This window comes from Labrus bergylta, chromosome 12, assembly GCF_963930695.1.
Source record: "Labrus bergylta chromosome 12, fLabBer1.1, whole genome shotgun sequence".
In the NCBI taxonomy this organism is placed as follows: Eukaryota; Metazoa; Chordata; class Actinopteri; order Labriformes; family Labridae; genus Labrus; species Labrus bergylta.
In genome coordinates this window covers 16,382,076-16,402,978 of record NC_089206.1, presented here as the reverse complement: position 1 = coordinate 16,402,978, position 20,903 = coordinate 16,382,076, and the positions used below count along the sequence as shown (strand labels likewise).

Below are 20,903 nucleotides of genomic sequence, written 5' to 3'. Positions count from 1 at the left end.
AGAGGAAGATTTTATTGGAACAATGACGCTAATGTTTAATCAACTTTCTATTAACAAACCTCCAAGTGTGTTTTTGATTAACTTACTGCAACTGACAGCTCACATGGAGAATTTTACAGTTTATTTGTGGCTCTCTTTTTGCCTTTACCCACAGACAGTGCTGGCAGCGTTAGTTTTTAATACAAAACCAATGAAGTTCAGTGTCTTCAGCATTCAGCACCATGTGCACAGAAACTCTCTTGGTGACAGATTTGCGTTCAAAGAGCGCTCAGTTGAAAACAGCTAAACTTTTGGAACAGCGCAGCGCTCGTCAATGTCATGTCCCTCACTGACCAATCAGAATGAAGACTTTGTCAACAACAATGGCAGAGGAGACGGTAGCCTGACTTTTCTTTTCGAGGGAAGAATTTCCAGTTGTAGAGCTGCTACTGATGGCAGGACATGACTCCTTTGTATTGTTTTTAGGTGATATTCTTGGTGATATTTCCTGGAATTAAAGCAGATATTAAGCACACAGAGCTATCTATAACACACCTAATGGACATTACAGAGGGAAGCAGATGTAAACTTTCGAAATCTAGCAACAGTGAGCGCCGGTGAGAAGCTCTGTGAAGCGGCAGTTGTCTGTGAACACAGGCCTTGATCTCTTCGCTGATTTTACATGTGTAAGTAGTGTTTTTAAACAGGAAATTTCATCCTTCACAGTCAAATGTATCACTCATCAAGAATCTTTGCAAAGGAAAATGTAAAGAAAGGCTGTGTCTTTAGCATGCTGTAACTCACTTTGTCTGACACCTACCCTGCGGCAGCATTTTCAGGAATTTAAAATATCTATCTAGAGGTCATCAATCTTCATGCAGATCATTTTGTTTGCTTTTTTTGGCCAAAAAGAAACATCAGTATTGCTATAGGTCTGTTTCATTACCAGTTAAATACTCCTCACAGGAGCTTTAACATTTGCAAAGGAAGACTTCAAGTTTTTCAAGTGGCAAGCTGCTCGACTTTCAGCAGAATAATATTAGTATTATTTCTTATACTTAATACAAATTCTGGGACATGCTTCATCATTTATATTCTTATCAAATGAGTAAGTATGAAATTGAGCTTTTTTTGTTTTGTTTTCCTTATGTCATCTCTCATTGTGTTTCACCTTTAGCCACCATAGGCTATCTGCTGTTGGCGAGCCAACCGTGAACGTCCTGCTGACCTGTCAGTGACAGATATTGTCAAATCACCTTCACAGTTGTCTGTAGCTCTGAGGGGAGCTCTTGCATAGTGAGACTATTTTTTGGTTCCGGGAATGAATGACGTCAAAATGTAATACAGCTCAGGGTTCATGTCATATTGTTTAGCAGCACACAGGGCATGTGACAACCTGTGATGTAGAGCAGGACGTCCATCTAGCCCCGAAGCTCATCACATCCAATATCCATTTACCTTTCGGTTCGGTGAGGGAAATTCCCCTCCCATGGCATGTTGTGGATAAACAGCCCCTGGCACTCTATCCCTGTGCTCTGTGTTTGTCCTGAAAGAGGATTGCTTTGATTATCAAGGGGGATAATAAAACACTCATCAATAATGTAAAAAAGCAATTAATGACTTCCCCACTTGTGTCAGATCTCCCATCCCGAACCCCTGCCTGCACTGCTGCCCCCACACTACTACATACAGGAGCAGGACAAATATGGGAATAGGAAGTCATTATTAAAACATACAAGAGTTAACCTTCTATGAAGTTCTTGCCTGCTGCTTTGTTGTTGGTGCCATACCCTATCAGGCCTCAATCACTAGAGTCCACAGCCATTGATAGTTCCCTCTGCCTTTTCACAGCTATGATACAAACTTCACTTTGCTGAAATATTTATGCATGTTTGCATCCTGAATGTGTTCACAAACACAGACAAAAGACTAATTGCTTGTGTAATTGCAAGACAAATGATAGGTTTGTTATGGGCACTATGTGAGCTGTTTTCATGCATTGATGATGAAGGAGGAAAGAGTGTTAAATTAAACAAATGTTGTCCAGATTTAAATGAATACTTCATTTTCATTCCTCTGTTTACTTACACGTATCCATTGTATGCATTATGCTATTGTATTTTCATGATTTGCATATAGGTGCAATAGCAACTAAATCATGTTGTGCTGTTTAGTGGGAGATGTACTTTTAAAAGTACACAGTACACAACGGGTGCTTTTTCAAGTTGCAAGACAGACACGTCATCCCAGCATCTGTCAGGGCCGTTTAAGGCAGAACTCAGAAGCCATGGAAAGTGTCTGTCTGAATGCATTGTTACTCAGTGTCATTTCTAGTATAAAATATGTCTGTCAAAACAGTATGTATGGATTTCAGTCTGTCTGTTCCATTGCTGCTCTGATAATGATTCAGCTCTTTATTTGTGCTTTTGACAAACATTCAGTCATTTATGCATCTTTTATTTCATAGAGCATGGTTTGAAAAATGAAACAGTTGATCAATGAAATAATCACAACCTGTCAGGAGAAAGGCTGAACAAAAAGCTGTTTTATTTGCACATTATCTCTATTGGTGGGTTAATTCGGCAGACCACTGTGTAACCCATCAATCATCTCTAGTGACAGGCAGAGGCAGCTGCTACTCATATAATTACTTCCTAAAAAGATTAGTATGTTGACTGTGATTATGTCAAATAGTCAATAGAGCAGCAAGGCAACAAGAGGAGCTTTTGAGCATGGTGGCTTAATATTGGATCAGTGACACTGTTGTACTTTGAAAACAAAAGTTCATGGATCAACTCAGATTAAGATTTTTTGTTGTTCTTTTCAGTTAGCCAACTAAAGTTAGTGGCTATAAGGAAAATGGCCAAATATGTTCAGAGATGGGCTTTAGTCCACGAATCTTCATATGTCCTCGTGACGTTGCACCGACGCTTTTTTTGTTTTTTTTTGTTTGATGATGATGATGATGATGAGTGTTTGTGCGTGTTTGAAGGTAATAGTGATGGCAAGGGGGGGGGGGGGGGGGCGCTTTAGCAGCATCATGACCATCAACGAGTTGGCTCATCATTACGTGATATAAGACCTAAGACCCCACCTACGCCTCAGTCGTTGATTGGCTTTACGCAGGTCTCCAGCCTGTTATTTATTACACCAAAGCTTAGAAGCCTCATTTATTCTGAGAGGATCTCACTGCAGGATCTATCCGTCCCATCTTCACTCACCAAGGCGCACGGAGCTGATTCTTTCACCAAGTTATCTGCTCGTCAGAAAAGAGGTAAGAAAATAAAAGCTGTCATGTGCCTTAAGTATAAATGTTTAAATAATTCGTCTTCTTTCAACGACTGCCTTTCCGGGCTGTGAAGACATGGGTTTGTGAATTACCGAGACTTTTTGCAGGGGAAACTACAGGGAACATTACGAATGTGTTAATTCATTCAATGTGTTTTTTTTTTCTTAATTTGTAGGATGCAAACATAAAATTAAAATTCTGTTTCAGCGTTGCAAACCTTACACCGCGCGCTTTTACGCACCGATTACGCAGCGAGATTTGAGCAACAAGAAAAATGTTCTCCTTGAGAGAAAGACAAAACTCCATGTTGTTTGTTCCTGTAAGAAAATGACATGGTTACATAGGACTGCATTTGTTTTCACACAGGTATTTCTGAGAAAATGAGGAGAGGTTTTCTTCTGGTGTCTCTGTTCCTCATCATGAAACTTCGGTACAGCCAGTCCAGATGCGAGGAGGAGCCCGGAATGCGCAGATCAACTTCAGAGGTAGGTGTACTGACGAGTAATAACCTTGATCTTGGTTTCACACCATCAAACTTATAACAGCAGTTGTTTTTACTTGTATCATGATTGCAGCAGACTTCAGGCTTGGACAATTTGAAGCGGAATATTCTAAAGAGGTACAGCGATTTGGATTACGACAGCTTTGTGGGTCTGATGGGAAGAAGGAATGCCGGTGAGTCTTTTATTTTTGTTCGGAGGAGAGAGCACACCCATTAGGCTATTTTAAGACGTGTATAGCAATAATGATGATCAAAGTATAAATAGAATAGAATTCAAATATGACAGGACACCTTGTGTTGTATATGCAGATAAATCCCTGATTTAGTAACTCTTCATAAAGCTGTTTTCATTTTATTTCCATGACTCCTAGATGAAAACGCTGTACAGCCACCACAAAAAAGTAAGACCTTTTTGATTCATCAAGGACAGGAATAGCCTGTTCTGTTAAATTTAATTGAAATTCATATTTAACTCACAATCAAATGTTTCTGATTCCTCTTCTCAGGGGAAATGCACGACATTTTTGTTGGCTTGATGGGCAGGAGAAACTCAGAGCCTGGTGAGTGTAAAATGTCCTAACGTCTTCACTAAATCCAGTGTTATATATGTTTATGGAACGATGTTTGAATGTCTGCTCTCACAGATAATGGCGCATGGAGGAGAGAGTATCCAGAGAGGAGAGGCGTCTTTCTTAACAAGTGCAGGCTGAGGTGAGTGCCTCTTGTTTTTTCACTCAGAACATCACATCTCCAATACTTGGTGAAAATAAAAGTTACCACTTACACTGGCTTGAGATGAATACAATCATATGGTGGGGCCGTCTGGAGACTCCTGCTGTTGGAGTTTCTAAGTTTTAAAAGAATAATATCTAGGTGGTATTGATTGTTACAGAGTATTGAAAGAATGAGTTTGCATAAATGAAATCCATGAATTAAGTAATAATACCATCTATGCATGTGCGGGTTTTTTTCAGGTTTCTTCAGGGGCTTTAGGCATTCATGCTGAAGCAACCTTCTCATCTGACAAAGAAGACAGAGGATCACAAAGAATTCACGCAATGAAGTAAATATCTGATGAAAACCACTTTTAAAGACACGGTTCACACTGTAAACCTGCCAGCTGGCTCATGAAAGCATTCATAATCTACACAGCTTGTATTTGATTTCTCTTAAGACAAACATGATTAGAAGTGATGCTATCTCATACAATGTCTTTACCATGTTATTCATTTCTCTCCAAAGTTCAAAATAAACATAATTTTTTTTTTTATACAGTATCTGATTCATTTGAAATGTCTGTCCAGTTTCCTGCAGCTGTTGATTATTCTCTCAGCTCCAGCGCAGACAGAAATGTTCAATCTCACCTGCTACAGTGTTCACTTGCTGGGGTTCATGAAATGACTTGAGAGGAGGGAATCACTGGAGTTCTGTATGATTCTGTGTTGATCAGATGCTACAGCATAAAAAAAGCCCAAAGCGTTTCACTCATCAGAGCTTCTCACATGGCTATAGCTTAAAAAAAAAAAAAAAAAAACATTTTTGAAACTCGGCTGATGCTTCTCTCAACCAATCAAGAACATCACACCCCTGCTGGCTGAATCCTTTTTGTAAAGTTTCCTCAGAGAAAAAAGGCGTTCACAAATATTCACATTTTTAAGCCATAAAATCAAAAGATGCAAGAAAGAAAAGATTCTTCAGTGTGACACGTACAGTCTTCTGCTGGACTCTTTGGCAGAACAGATGTTGTATATCAATGTGTCATTTCTCTCCATTTCAAGAATGACAAATGAATAATGATTTTTAAAAAACATCTTCAAATGTCTGTCATTGTGCTGTATCACTGGCTTAGATCAGAAACACATTAAACTAATACTCTCTGCATCACTTCCTCTTCTGACAAACAAAAATATCACTTTTATAAATGGAATGCTGATGGTGTCAAAATAAAATCAAACCAAATATATATGCTGGTTCTGCCAGATAATCATACTCACATTGAAATCTTTCACACTATCATTCTCATAGTCTAATACTGGCTGATGTATGCTGTGATCAGTGAAGGCCTAACAGAAGAAAAGAAGCAGCACAGGGTTAACCTCTGAAAATCAAGTATATTCAACCTCAGCTGAAGAACACACACTCATCCTTGAGTTCCTTCAGTTCTGTTCCCAGTGAACGGCCGAGACTTGAGAGTGTCATGTCTCTCCTCTGTCTCTGACTTAGTCTCTGCTTTAGTTTGGTTTCCTCTGACAGAGAAGGCTGAAGTGTGATTCCTCCCGTTCGTCACCTCCTGAGCAGCTTTGAGTCGTGTTGTCACGGCTGTCTGTGAGAGTGCGTGTAGGTTCTTATAGTGGCGCACAGAGGGCCGGTAGCGGGGCCTGTAGCCGTACGCTCTCAGGTGGTAGGTGTAGTACTCCAGTGTGTACATCAGCTCCGGTTCAACATAATGGAAGGATACAGCCAGGTCCGAGCAGCACTGTGGACCCTGAGGAAGAAATACAAGCACACACAAAACAAACATTAACGCACAGGATCTCACACACACACACACACACACACACACACACACACACACACACACACACACACACACACACACACACACACACACACACACACACACACACACACACACACACACACACACACACACACACACACACACACACACACACACACACACACACACACACACACACACACACACACACACACACACACACACACACACACACACACACACACACACACACACACACACACACACACACACACACACACACACACACACACACACACACGGAAAACAAATATATATTACCATTACATTAAAACACCCTCAAAGCGTTTTAAATAATACTGTTTTTTACTCACAAAATAAAATTAAAGCGCATTTGTTAAAAAAATAATAATAATAAGGCAGGGTGAGTTATCCACAATGCTGCAATCTGCTTTTCTTTTTTTTGTGTGCAGATTTTACTGCAACAAAAAAAGAGAGAAATTGACAAAGATTGAAATAAATCTTAAAAACAAGCTTTTGAAACTGCAGTTGGTCCTTTTAAAAATCTTCATGTATTTCATAATAAGATATAAGTCATAAAATACATGAACAGAAAGAGAGAACAGGATAATTTTGTATACAAATAGGTCCGTGAATATAATTGTCTCCACCATGTGCACTAGTTAGTCAATTGAACAAAGTACAGGGCTGCTATGTTTCTTCAACTCAAACTAAAGGAATGAAATCTTTTGATTTGATTTGATGTCTATTCTCCAGAGAGGAGAGAGTACTGAGTGTTGAAGGGACAGCTTCAGATTAAAGGAGCTGTTGAGCAATAATGACTCTGACAGCTGAACAGTGTATTTAAAAAGTAAAGTAAATGTATCTGCTTTGATAGATTTTGTGTTGAACATATATAAACATTTACACAGTAGCCATGTGCGAAACCCTTTACAAATGAACTTACTAAGAAAAATACAAGGAGCCCTTTTTGGAAGTCATTGTTGGTTTTGGTCATTTTGGTTTTTGATCAACAAGAAGAAACTAAAATATCACTTACCTTCTGATTATTCTATTTTTAAATATTGTCATAAGCTGGTAGCTCTGAAACCACAAATGATCATTTCAACTGTCTGATTAAAAATAGTATTACTTTAATATGAAGTATTGTTTTGATGTTTTCCTTTCAATCCGCAGAGAACAAAGCAGCTCAGTACACCCGCAGTCCGTGCGTGAAAGGGTCGGTAATAGACCCCGTCTCATTTTAATTGCAAAGTACGATCTATCAGCGGCATCATCAGCCACAAATTGACCAATTTTCCCTTTGTTGACGGGATATTGTCTCTGCTGCAATCATCTACTTTTAAATGGACTCATTTCTTTTTTTAATTTGCTCGTTTTATGCAGGGTTCAGGTACAGAGTGTAAAAGTGCCCAATAATCACGTTTCAATTCTTAGGTAATTATCTCTGTGATGAGTCATTTATGTCAGTAGATACATCATTTTGCTTTTGTTAAATTAGACAAAACATATGTTGCAAACACTTCTCGCTTTCAGTGAGGAAATAAGTCCTCACTGTACATGTTATAATAAAGGAATAATTCTAGCACTCGCTGGAGAGCAGATGTACACTAATGATATTAAAGGATTCAGCTAATAGATTTAACCCCTCAGGAGCACGTCTCCCCAAATGACTGGCCCCTTTCTGATTAGGCTAATCCACTCTACTACTGTAGATGTCCGTCTCATGAGAGAGCTGTCTGTGAACCACCTAGTACTTTTAAAAATGGTTTTGAGTCACTTTCTGAGGGGCGTTTTTTCTTCAATGGGACGGCTGACAGCATATGAGAAGGAAATATGGAGAGAAGGAACCAAGGTCCCCTGCAAGAATCAAACATGTTGAAACATGTTGGTCTGAATCTTAAGCATTAGCCCATTTGATGCAACATTTATTGAATTTGAGCCGGGATCAGTCCCTTAAAGGCTTTATACGCCATTTTTTGATCCAGCAGATCTTTATTATGCTCGTATCTTCACACTGCATGTAAATTTACCCAAAATGAGCGTGATCTAGAAACGCAGTTAAGCAGTGAGTACAGTATGTTATTCTTCTTTTCTCTAGTCCCTCAATTAAACAACGCGAGGGGAGGAGTCAGCCGTCGGGCCGGCGATGTCAACAAACTGAAGATAGGACTCAGAAAACTCGGAAAACATCACAGACAGTAGGACTCTGGTGTTACACCCATTGTAGACAGTCATTACTCAGAGTTATTTTCAGAGAATATACTTGATTTCTATTATATTTAAGTGTAAAATAATAAATAAAGCATATAAAGCCTGTAAGGATTTAGAGTCATGGTCCATATTTGTTACAGCAGACCCTTACATAGTAAAAGCTTACTAGTAAAACAGAAGAGAGGGGACTTGCCTCAACAATTGGGTAGTAACAATAGCTCCAGTACCAGAAGCTCTTGGAGAACTTGCCAGTGAGGTGGTGCTCTGGCACGAATGGGTGAAATGTTTCTCGGCGCAAAGTATCCCTTGAATCTCCCGCCAGAACATTCATCTTCTCTAAACACTGCCCCAGCGCCAGATCCTCTACAGGCGTGGTGTGTGTGCAAACCTTGGTGCGGAAACCCTCCACGAATCTCCTAAGGGCCTCTTTGCTGAGCACATAGCCAGCCCCTCCACTCATGTAGCCTTGCTTGGTGTAAGGCTTGAAACGTTTGCCGAAGTAGATGGGCTCCTCGGGGGTGTGGTTGGACAGAATCCAGCGCAGGTTGTCCACTACAACGAAGGTGTCGTCGTCTGCTTTTAAAAACCAATCTGCTTCATCCGCATGGTGCTCGTACACGTAATGGAAGGCCCGGATGGTCTTCCAGTAGAGCTGGTCCCGGCCCTCCTTAGTGCCCAGGCCCACTGCGGGGAACTCAGGGTCCTCCACCGAGCTCATGAACACCACCACATTGCAGTGGCGACTCCAGGTGGCCTTGACATGGCGGGCCCTGCTCTCGAGGTTATACGGCCCGGTCATCACCCAGCAGAGGACGCGCACCTTCTGGTACAACAGATCTGCTACCCGACTGTCTTCATCTGTAAGAACACAACAAACAACAACACCACAGTGTTACCTCCACAGTCTGAGTTCATCATGGTCACTTCATTTTACCAAGCAAGGACATAATGTATCAGCACAATATAATGAGTTTCATGTAATTGAAATGCTCTGCCTCATTACTTTATAGAAACAAAGATTAAGTGTAGTTTGCTTCAGAGCTGGTAGCTGAGTTGATGGTCTAGACACAAGTCAATCATAAAGTGGGGCAGAATATAAGACAACAGGGCTAATCAGGTTCTTACTCTCCCATATTATGTTACTAATGTATGTGTACAGTCTCCTTTTTCACATACCCTGCTCCTAGACACATCCTTTTTACTTTTTTTAAAAGGACGTAGTGATGCTGCCCTCATCAATTATGTCCTTTGCCTGCCATATGCAAACAATTTTGCACACAACATGTCACCATATTGACCTTCACAGTCCAGATATCAAACATCTGGGATGTTAGAAATAAGTATGACACATCCATCTATGTGACACATCTTTTGTCATGCTGTGTGAGCTTGTTTACAGCTACATTGGGATAGACTTTAAAGGACTTTGTGGATTTTTTTTTTTACTCCATTTGACAGGCATGGATTCAGCTGAAATGGAACTTGAATGCAGCACCAATCCAAGTAATACAGTAAGGAGACTAATACTAATGCCACAGACGGTTTTTATGTTTGTCTCCCCACATACACTTTAATAATCGTCTGAGGACACGGCCGGTGTCACAGAGTGTAAAGCACCTGCGTGCTGAGGGTGGAGCAGGTTGATGAGAGCGCCTCCTTCCTTCCTCCAGCTGGTTGGCGTCGCACCCACTGTGCTGGCTTTTTCCTGAGCCTCTGACAGCACCGGGTAGCTCCTCTCGAACCACACCTGGCCCAGGAAGAAGTAGACGCTGCAGGCCCCCACCAGGAAGCCAAGGGAGAAGGCCCACCTGGTGCTGGAGCCCTTCATGGTGACACCGTCTCCAACTCTGTTATGTCCCACTTACAGCATGTCTACAAGGAAACACAGAAAGTAATGACTTGACTGAAAAGATGTGAATACTAGTCATGAGTTTGAGTGGATATATTAGTTTCCAATTGATTGTTTAAAGAAGGGCTGTAGGTTAAAGCACTGTGAGAAACCTTCAATAAACGTTGTACAGTTGCAATACCGGACAGTATCAACAAAGACATCTGTCTCACTAAAATTAAAGAGTCTAGACCTGAAGATTTGAACATGGTGCTACCACAGAGATTCCTCCCACTAATCTCTGGCAGTAGAAAAGTGCCAGGCGATGACATCATCACACATGGCTCCTTTTGTTGAGCTTGAAGAGGGACTGATTTCAATCATACATTTAAACTAAGATGTAGGCTGATATAAGACGTGTAGTCTTAATGTGACTTCACACCGGACACAGTCCCCGTGTGTCACTGCCAAAACTGTTTGCATGTGACGAGTCTTTGGCCTCATGGATTTGAGGTTAAGGACCCCAATCTGACACAGATGTTAAAGAGTAACACGAGAGTTCTTTGCAACCCTTCACGTTGTGATGTTTCCTCCGTAATCCTGACGATAAACTACACGACAATCCAGATGTCATAATCGATGCGTAAAAACCCGTTTAGCCTGCACTGAAAACACAAGACTAGGATTTCTGTAAAAGCGAAACAAGGCCATGTGGAATCCACAAAGAGGGTGAAACGTGCTGATATTTTACTCTTTTTACATATCCGCAGCTTCTGCTCCCCGTGTGTGTGATATTTACCTTTGCTGTGGGGTCTGTCATTTAAAGGCACGATATGCTTGGAACTCCTGAACCAGCGAAATATTTCTCGTCTCTGGAAGGAAAAAAAAAAAAAAAAAGTGCTAAAGTCTGCAACACCTGTCAGTCATGTCGTCACGTGCTGGTCACATTCCCCCCGACGTAATGTTTCTGATTGAAGTAGCCTCCATTTTGAGACGCACAATTAGATGATTTGAAAGCTGAAACAGGAACGCCACTGTTCAAGGGTTTACATTCTTCAGTGTGACGGGCTGAGCCGTGGAAATGAGGCATTTCATTGGCTGGCTGTGGGTGACGTGTAGGGGAGGTTGTCTTTCACGTCCTGTACCGGATGTCCGAAAATTATCCGACGGTTTGATTTTTTTTATTTTTTTTTTACAGTATTAACACTTTATTTATTTTTACATGTGCCGAGATGATTTCTGATGAAATAGAAATATCACGAATGACGAGTATGATGTTGCATTATCAATCTTGTCCACTAGATGTCAGTCTTACATAGCCTACAAAAATTACACTTCCTCACAAAAACATACAATCGCTCTGCACTGAAGTTACTGTTTTGAAGGTGCTTATGTATAATTCTCAGGTCCTTGATCCAACCTGAAGTAGCCTATGACACATTTATACTTCTCTTCTTTTTTTTAATAGGCCTAGGCTAATTCAATTGGAAGGATTTGTGTCACCTACGTTTTATTGCACTCTTGAACTAAACTACAAAAGAAAGATTCCAGGTTTTAAATGCAAAAAGTAAAAGTACAGTGAAAAGTGAAAGTACAATCACCTTGTAAAATCTGATGCATTGATGTAAATTAAAGGACCCACACAATCTCACATTTTCTTTCAGTTGCTATAAAAACCTACTCAGGTTTGAGGTGTTAAAACATGCAGGCTATTTGCATGAGATTAATGTAGGCCTATTATAGGAAAGATACATATAATTGAAGACTGCAGATGAAAAAAATGTCTTATTCGATTGAAGTACCAGGAAACAACACACAAACCAACATGAGCTATACAGTGCAGAAAAGGGGGGAAAACAATGAGATGAGTTTAAATATAATCAATATAAGTAGATTACATGAGCATGAAAAAAAGAAGGCCTACACAAATCTCAATAATACATTTATGTTATAATTGGCAAATTGAATGAATTTACCAGAATATAGCTTTAATAAGCCAACCAAGAGCAAATGGAAAAATGAACATACAGATCACAGAGGAATATGATTATGACATCAAATGTTAAAGACAATATTTCATTAAAAAAACATTTCACATAATAACTCTACCTATATTATTTTTTTCTCTCCATCTCGGGGCTTTATCGTTCACATAAATTTCACATAAATGATGGAGCTATTATGCATACAATCCTAAATAGGCCTATAGGGATTTAAAACAATGAAGGCATAAAAAAAACAAACAGGAATAAATGCAAGTCAGGCTGAAGAAATGACTGATTATTTGATAAATCCCGGGATCTTTTAATGCTGTCTATAGGCCTGGCACACCAAGCAGACGGCAAAGAACCAGTGGCGATGAAGTCCGCCTGTGCCATCGGCGCTGTGCACACACCGCAAATACTAAAGCCGACGGCCAACCACCACATATGTTCTGCACATGAGTAAGAGGCAATAACTCCATGCCAGCAGGTGGCGGTAGTCTGTAATCGTCATTCCAAAAAGGGGAAACCAGAAAAGGACGAGGACGAACGCGGATAAATAAACTGTTGTTGTGATTATAACTGCTCCCAAAGTTTCTTCATCTAGTACAGATAAGCCACGCTCCAACTGATGTTTGACCAATATTTATTCTTTTCCTTTTGTCAGCAAACACCGTGAAAAACTAAAATGAAGTAAATAAAGACACAAGCATTCATGAGCACGGATGACTATACAAAAGCTAAACAAAACCGTGTGCGCCTTCTAACCAGAAATGTTTAGGCTTTGCAGTCTTTTAAAGTTCTTCACAGACGCGTCTCCTTCATCTGTGTCCTACCGTTGGTACTAGTGTCTGGCAGCACGTTTTTATTGCTCCAATTAAACATGTGAACACTGCATGCTGAACACTCAGCGCAATACACAATTAGACCAGTAGGTGTCAGTAACAGAGCATAGAATCTGAACACATTTCAAAATAAAACATTTTCTCTGTAATTACAACAAATCCTGTTCAAAGAAATATAATGTTCTGCGACAGCTACACTGCCACCAAAATTACAAAGATTTATATTCATCATATGTCCCAACCAAACATTTAAATCAAGTAATTTTCGATGAATTAACAATCAATCTTCAAGTCATTAGAGCTTCAATGACATTAATAATATTGACTCTCAACCCAACAAACTATACTCCTTTTTGTATTTATTTTGTCTAATTTTAGTAGTATTTCACTTGTAGTTTAGGATTCATCCTCAACTAGAACCACTAGTTTTTGAACTGGACATTCAAGAAAAGAAAGTGGCTTCAAGCGTTCACCTTTCTTTCCTAAATCTCTCTTTCCTATTTGGATTTTAACCTTTCGCACAAGACCATCATCATCTTCACTTGTCTCAACTACTCTGGCTAGTTTCCACTCATTTCTTGGAGTATTGTCATCTTTAACAATCACTACATCCCCAACTCGTACATTTCTTTTGGGCGCATGCCACTGTTGTCTTAGGCATATGTTGGTCAAGTATTCCTTGCGCCACCTGCTCCAGAATTGTTCTGTCAGATATTGCACCCTCCGCCATCTTTTCCTGGCGCACAAATCTTCTCTGACAAAATTGCCAGGAGGCGGCAGGGGAAGAGATGTCTTCATCGTGAGTAAATGATTAGGCGTCAAAGGCTCAACACTTTTGGGGTCACTGATTGTATCTGTGGTTAGTGGGCGATTGTTCACAATCGACATGGCTTCATAGAAGAATGTTCTCAGTGAAGAGTCATCTAGCCTTCCTGTGACTTGTGCCAGGACAGACCTCATTACACTCCTGACTGTTCAGATCTGGCGTTCCCAAACACCACCCCTGTGCTTTCCTTCAGGAACATTCATTAGGAAGTCGCATTGGTTTTGAGCCAGATAGGTGGAAATCCTCTCTTTGTCTAGCTTCAATAGACTTTTCTCCAACTCATCCTTTGCCCCGACAAAATTCGTACCTTGGTCAGATCAAATCTGTCTTACTGCTCCTCTGATTGCTATAAAGCATCTCAAAGCATTTATGAATGCATCAGTAGTGAGATCCTCTAACATTTCAATGTGAATGGCTCTGGAGCTTAAACACGTGAACAACAGGCCATATCGCTTACATTCTTTCCGACCATGTTTTGTATAGAAGGGGCCGAAACAGTCAAGTCCAGTGTATGAGAAAGGGGGTGAAGGATCTACACGGTCAACTGGCAAGTCAGCCATGCGCTGTTCTTCAGTCGGTCCACGCACCTTTCTGCAAGTGACACAACACTTGATATGCTTGGCCACTACCTTACTGGCACCTATTATCCAATATCCGCTGGCCCTGAGTTCGTTCAATGTTTGGCCTCGGCCTTGATGTTGTGTTTTCTTGTGATAATGATCAAGTATTAGTTGTGTGATAATGCCTTCCTTAGGAAGTATTACTGGATGTTTCAGCTCAAAAAGATGCAGAAGACTTTCTCAACCGCCCTCCAACCCTAAGCAAGTCATTAACGAGGATGGGATCAAGTTGGAACATTTTATGAGTTTTTGGTAGTTTAGCTGATTTTTGAGTAAACCATTTCAGCTCCTCTTCAAAGTCTTCTCTTTGCGCTGCCTGGATGAGTGCAAAAGATGCCAATTTTCTCTCTTCCACACTAATGGGCCCTGACTTGTCCCTCTTTGCCAGTCTTTTTATCCTTGCGACAACATTGAGGGTTGTAATCCAGTCAGAAAATCTTGAGAACCTTGCAAGAAAGCTGTCATTTTCAAGAGCATTTGTCTTCAGAACCTTTACCTCTGGATCACCAACGAGAAGTTCTGGAGAATGTTGAATCTTGACAATTTCCCATTCCCATAAAAACTTCGGTCCAGTGAGCCAGTTTGAGTCAACCAAGTCTGCCACCTTGAGACCCCTAGACGCATGGTCTGCTGGATTTTGATCTGTTTCAATGTAGAACCATTGTCGTGGATCTGTAGTGTCTCTTATTTTCTGGACGCGATTGGCAACAAAAACATGAAAGCGCCGAGCTTCATTTTTAATGTACCCGAGCACCACCTGTGAATCTGTCCAGAAAAACTCTTCATCTATCTTCAGCTCAAGCTCTGTTCTGAGGAAGTTGCTTACTCCAGCAGAAACTGCAGCTGCAGTGAGCTCAAGGCGTGGGATGGTGACAATGTTTGTGGGGGCCACTCGGGCCTTACCCATGACCAGTGCACAATGTATTTGTTCGTCGGCAACAATCCTGATATATGAACATTGTCCATAACCACTGCTGCTTGCATCAGAAAAATGATGTAGCTCCATCTTTTGGATTGTACCGTGATTCTCAGGAATGAGACATCTTGGTATTAGAATTTTTTGAAGATTTTTCAGGTCACAGAGCCATGTTTCCCATTTGGTCTTGAGTGCAGGGGGAACAGGCTCGTCCCATCCAACACCACGCTTGCACATTTCTTGCAGCACTTGTTTTCCGTACAAGATGTAGGGAGAGAGAAATCCTAGTGGATCATACACACTTGCCACTGTTGCTAGGATTCCTCGTCATGTGGCTGGCTTTTCTTTGAGGACGACACTGAATGAGAACACATCAGCATCTAGATTCCACTTGAGATGAGATGAGATGAGATTCAACTTTATTGTCATTACACATATACAAGTATAGAGTAACGAAATGAGGTTTGGCATCTCACCAGAAGTGCAAATAAGCAGAAAGTGCAAGAGTCTGTGCTATGTACAGTAATTGAGTGCAAGAGTCTGTGCTATGTACAGTAATTCTGTGCTATGTACAGTAATTGCAAAATTTACAGATGTAGACAAAAAAAGTGAATTATGAGGTATATCTGGATGGCTGGATTAATGGGATGCAATAAATATAAATAAATGCTATAAATAAGTAATGCTACAAAATAAGTGTGTTCTTAGGATTATAATATACAGATTAAGGTGCAGTGAGCATGCTATACTAATAATATACAGATTAAGATGCAGTGAGCATGCTATACTAATAATATACAGAATAAGATGCAGTGAGCATGCTATACTAATAATATACAGATTAAGATGCAGTGAGCATGTTATACAAGTTTACAGATAATTTAAAGAATATGAACATACTATAATACAATAATACAGATGGATGAGAGATGTGTGTGTGTGACCAGGAGGAGTGGTGGGGGGATGATGGGTGTGAGGTGATATGGAGGGGAAAGGGGGGTCAGCAGGGTGCGGAGAGAGAGAGGGAGAGAGAGAGAGAGACAGAGTTCAGAGTTCGGGGTGTGAGGTGATATGGAGGGGAAAGGGGGGTCAGCAGGGTGCGGAGAGAGAGCGGGAGAGAGAGAGAGAGACAGAGTTCAGAGTTCGGGGGGTAGAGTTCAGTAGAGAAACAGCTCTGGGGAAAAAGCTGTTCCTCAGTCTGCTGGTTCTGGTCCGGAGGCTTCTGAAGCGCCTGCCGGAGGGCAGGAGGGTAAACAGTCTGTGGGCAGGGTGGGAGGAGTCTTTAAGGATGCCATGAGCTCGCCGCAGACAGCGTGTTCTTTGGACATCCTCAATGGCAGGAAGTGGACACCTTGTGATGCGCTGGGCGGTTTTTACCACCCGCTGTAGCGCCTTACGGTCTGCGACAGAGCAGTTTCTGTACCAGACTGAGACACTGCTGGTCAGGATGCTCTCGATCACACAGAGGTAGAAGTTCATCAATACAGCTGAAGACAGGTGGTGTCTCTTCAGTGTCCTCAGGAAAAAGAGTCGTTGATGAGCCTTCTTAACCAGACTGGAGGTGTTAGTGGACCAGGAGAGGTCCTCTGTGATGTGGGTCCCCAGGAACTTGAAGCTGGAGACACGTTCAACAGCCATCCCGTTGATGTGAATGGGGTTGTGCGTGCTTCCTCTTTCTCTCCTGAAGTCCACGATGATCTCCTTCGTCTTGCTGGTGTTGAGGAGCAGGTTGTTGTCAGCACACCAGGCGGCCAGATGCTGTACCTCCTCCCTGTAGGCCGTGTCATCGTTGTTGCTGATGAGGCCAATCACCGCTGTATCGGCCGCAAACTTGATGATGGTGTTGGATCCATGTACAGGTCTGCAGTCGTGGGTGAAGAGGGAGTAGAGGAATGGGCTCAGCACACAGCCCTGTGGTACGCCTGTGTTGAGTGTGATGGTGGTGGAGCAGGTGTGTCCTGACCTAACATACTGGGGTCTGTTGGTCAGAAAGTCCATTATCCAGTGACGGAGGGAGGAGTTGAAGCCCAGGTCTCCGAGTTTAGTGTTCAACTTGGAGGGGATGACAGAGTTGAATGCTGAGCTAAAATCAACAAACAGCATTCGTGCGTATGTGTTGTTATTGTCCAGATGAGTGAGCACAGAGTGCAGCGCAGTGGAGACTGCATCCTCTGTACTCCTATTGCTGCGGTAGGCAAACTGGAATGGGTCCAGTGTGGGTGGGAGGCAGTTTTTCAGGTGTGCTAGGACCAGTCGCTCAAAGCACTTCATTATGATGGGTGTGAGTGCCACAGGGCGGTAGTCGTTCAGGCCTGTCGGGCTGGAGTGTTTCGGCACTGGGACAATGGAGGTGGCTTTGAAGCATGCTGGCACAGCTGCTTGGGCGAGGGACAGGTTGAAGATGTCCGTAAAAACCCCAGTGACCTGCTCCGCACATGCCCTAAGCACGCGCCCGGGGGTGCCGTCTGGACCAGCAGCCTTTCGAGCGTTGATCCGGCTCAGTGCAGCGTGGACGTCTGTGGAGGTGAGTGAGAGGGGCTGGTTGTCTGCAGGAGGTCTGGTCGTGGTCTGCGTCTCCCTGTTGTCTCTATCGAAACGAGCATAAAAGTGATTTAGCTCGTTCAGGAAGGAGACATCTGTGGTTATCGGGGTGGAGTTTCTGGGTTTATAGTCACTGATGGCCTGGATGCCCTGCCACATGCGTCTGGGTTCGGAGTTGGAGAAGTGTTCCTCAACCTTCAGCTTGTAGCAGTGCTTGGCCTTGATGATGCCCCTCCTCAGGTTTGCCCTGGATACGCTGTAGGCCATTGCATCATCTGATCTGAAGGCGGTGTTGCGGGCCTTCAGCAGGAGACACACCTCCTTGTTCATCCATGGCTTCTGATTTGGGTACGTGGTGATCTGCTTCCATGTTGTAACACTGTCGATGGTGGTATTGATATAATCCAGCACAGAAGAAGTGTAGGTGTCAATGTCTGTGTGAGAGCCCAAGGTAGCCTGCGAAGCAAACATACTCCAGTCTGTGTGATGGAACTTGTCCTGAAGTACAGAGTCAGTCCCCGCTGGCCACACTTTAATCGTTGTTACTGATGGCTTCACACGTTGGATGAGTGGGGAGTACTTGGGGATGAGGAACAAAGAAAGGTGGTCTGACTGTCCCAGGTGGGGGAGGGGGGTCGTGGTGTAGGCCCCTGCGATGTTTGTGTAAACATGGTCCAAAGTTTTGATCCCTCTTGTATTGCAGGAAACATGCTGGTGAAATTTAGGGAGCACTGTCTTTAAGTTTGAGTGATTAAAATCACCTGCAACTATAAATGCAGCCTCCGGGTGAGCAGTCTGTTGTTTACTGATAGCGGTGTAAAGTTCCTTCATAGCAGCTTTAGCATCGGCATCAGGGGGGATGTAGGCTGCAGTTACAATAGTGGAGCTGAGCTCCCTAGGCTGATAGAAAGGTCTACATTTAACCATGAGAAACTCTATGTTAGCTGAGCAGTGTCTTCCAATAATGACAGAGTCTGTGCACCAAGCTTTGTTAATATAAATGCACAGCCCTCCTCCTCTGGTCTTACCGGAGTCCTCTGCTATTCTGTCTGCTCGGTGTGTGTGGCGACCGGCTAGCTTGATAGCATCGTCCGGTACTCCGTTGTTTAGCCATGTTTCCGTGAAGATCATGACATTACAGTCCATAATTCTCTTGCTGTGGATGATGCGAAGTCGTAACTCGTCCATTTTGTTCACCAAAGACCGCACATTAGCGAGGAAAATGCTGGGTAACGGGAGACGGTGAGGTGTTAGCTTTAGCTTAGCCCTTATACCTCCGCGCTTCCCCCGCCTTTGTTTACGGTCTCGACGCCGCCTGCGAGCACTTCCGCCCGGCCGGGTAGAGTGCGTAGCCTCGGGTGTTTTGGCGATCTCAGGGATGAGTCGAAGATTGTTGATTAAATCGTCAGGGAGGTGTATTCCGATATCCAAAAGTTCCTGTCGGGTGTAGGATGTTAAGGCGAGGCTGTTCCGTGCGAACAGACCCGAAATTAACAATAAAATTACTGCAAAATTGCAAATCTGAGAGAGACGCTGGTCCTCGCGATGCGCTCGCGCCGCCATCTTGGTCATCATTCCAAGTACACTCTGCATTGGAACCTCATTGTAGCTGAGATTTACATCTTTCTTGTCACTTGCACGTTCCGTCTCTGGAATGGCATCGAGGACCTCTCTGTTGTTGCACACAAATTTGTGTAAGCGCAGCTTTCCTTTGACACAAATTTCTTGTGCTTCATTGACCAGCTGTTTTGCATGGTCAACTGAATCCACGCTGATGAGCCCATCATCCACATAGAAATGTCTGCGAATGAAGCTGGCTGCCAAAGGGTAGTCTTTTTCATATTCACTGGCGAGATGTTTCATGCCATAGTTGGCACATCCTGGAGAAGATGCCGCTCCAAAAATATGCACCCGCATGCGATATTCCTTGGGCTCAGTGTCTGTGTTCCCATCTTTCCACCACAGGAACCTTATGAAATCACGATCTTCTTGGCTAACATGGAAGCGGTGGAACATTTTCTCCACATCGCACATGATTGCGATTTGATCTTGGCGAAATCTGCACAACACTCCAGCCAGAGCATTGGTCAAATCCGGTCCTGTCAATAGGTGGTCGTTAAGAGAGGTGCCTTCAAATCTGGCAGAGCAGTCAAAGACAACTCTAATTTTCTCTGGCTTCCTTGGGTGGTACACTCCATGGTGAGGAATGTACCATGTATTACCCTCCTTTGGTGTGCTATCTGCTTCTTCAGCATCACCATCCTCAAAGACACCGTCCATAAATTTCATATAATCCTCTTTGTACTTGGGATTTTTCTCCATTTTTCTTTTCAAATGCTTCAATCGAACTGTAGCAAGCTGCTTGTTGTTTGGAAGCTGTGGACGTTCTCTGAAGGGTAGAGGCATTTCCAGATGGCCTTCCTTATTCTGATGAATGTTTCCATTCAAGAGCTGTAAAAACGGGATGTCCTCTTGAGATATGTTTATTTCTCGATTGTTCGTGTCTTGAAAATCTGTTTCCAGTGCTTTGATCACAGAGGCAGGTGTGATAGATGGAAGTTCTTTCACAGAGACACGATGGCAGATCCCTGCCACGTCCAATGAACTAATCCAAGGTTTAATGGATCCCACGATACTCCAGCGTAAGTCAGTTTTGACTGCATATGGATCGTAATCATCTCCTGTTATGACTTTCCTTGGTTTCAGAGCCCTTGCACAGTCAAAACCAATCAGGAGTCCTGCAGGACAGTTCAACAAATCTGGTATCTCTTCTGCAATGCTGAGAAGATGGGTCCACCTTTTTGCTGTCTCACGAGTTGGAATACTATTTTTCTCCACTG

General features: G+C 42.6%; 2 protein-coding genes across 3 annotated transcripts; one reads left to right on the top strand and one right to left on the bottom strand.

The window, feature by feature from the left end:
• The first annotated feature begins 3,074 nt into the window (after positions 1-3,074).
• Positions 3,075-5,040, top strand: tac3a (tachykinin precursor 3a). Of its 2 annotated transcripts, none has more exons than XM_020634363.3 (7): positions 3,075-3,253; positions 3,635-3,753; positions 3,847-3,943; positions 4,142-4,171; positions 4,277-4,330; positions 4,415-4,481; positions 4,745-5,040. In XM_020634363.3, exons 2-7 carry the CDS (start codon positions 3,649-3,651, stop codon positions 4,761-4,763), a joined length of 372 nt encoding a protein of 123 aa, XP_020490019.1. In that variant the 5' UTR covers positions 3,075-3,253; positions 3,635-3,648; the 3' UTR covers positions 4,764-5,040. The 2 variants fall into 2 exon arrangements, with proteins under 2 accessions (XP_020490019.1, XP_020490018.1); XM_020634362.3 differs by having other exon boundaries at positions 3,078-3,253; positions 3,844-3,943.
• Positions 4,841-11,396, bottom strand: c1galt1la (core 1 synthase, glycoprotein-N-acetylgalactosamine 3-beta-galactosyltransferase 1, like a). The gene is made up of 4 exons (XM_020634360.3): positions 11,133-11,396; positions 10,123-10,377; positions 8,699-9,363; positions 4,841-6,255 (listed from the first exon to the last, which is right to left on the bottom strand). Exons 2-4 carry the CDS (start codon positions 10,331-10,333, stop codon positions 5,911-5,913), a joined length of 1,221 nt encoding a protein of 406 aa, XP_020490016.1. The 5' UTR covers positions 10,334-10,377; positions 11,133-11,396; the 3' UTR covers positions 4,841-5,910.
• Between the last annotated feature and the right edge of the window lie 9,507 nt (positions 11,397-20,903).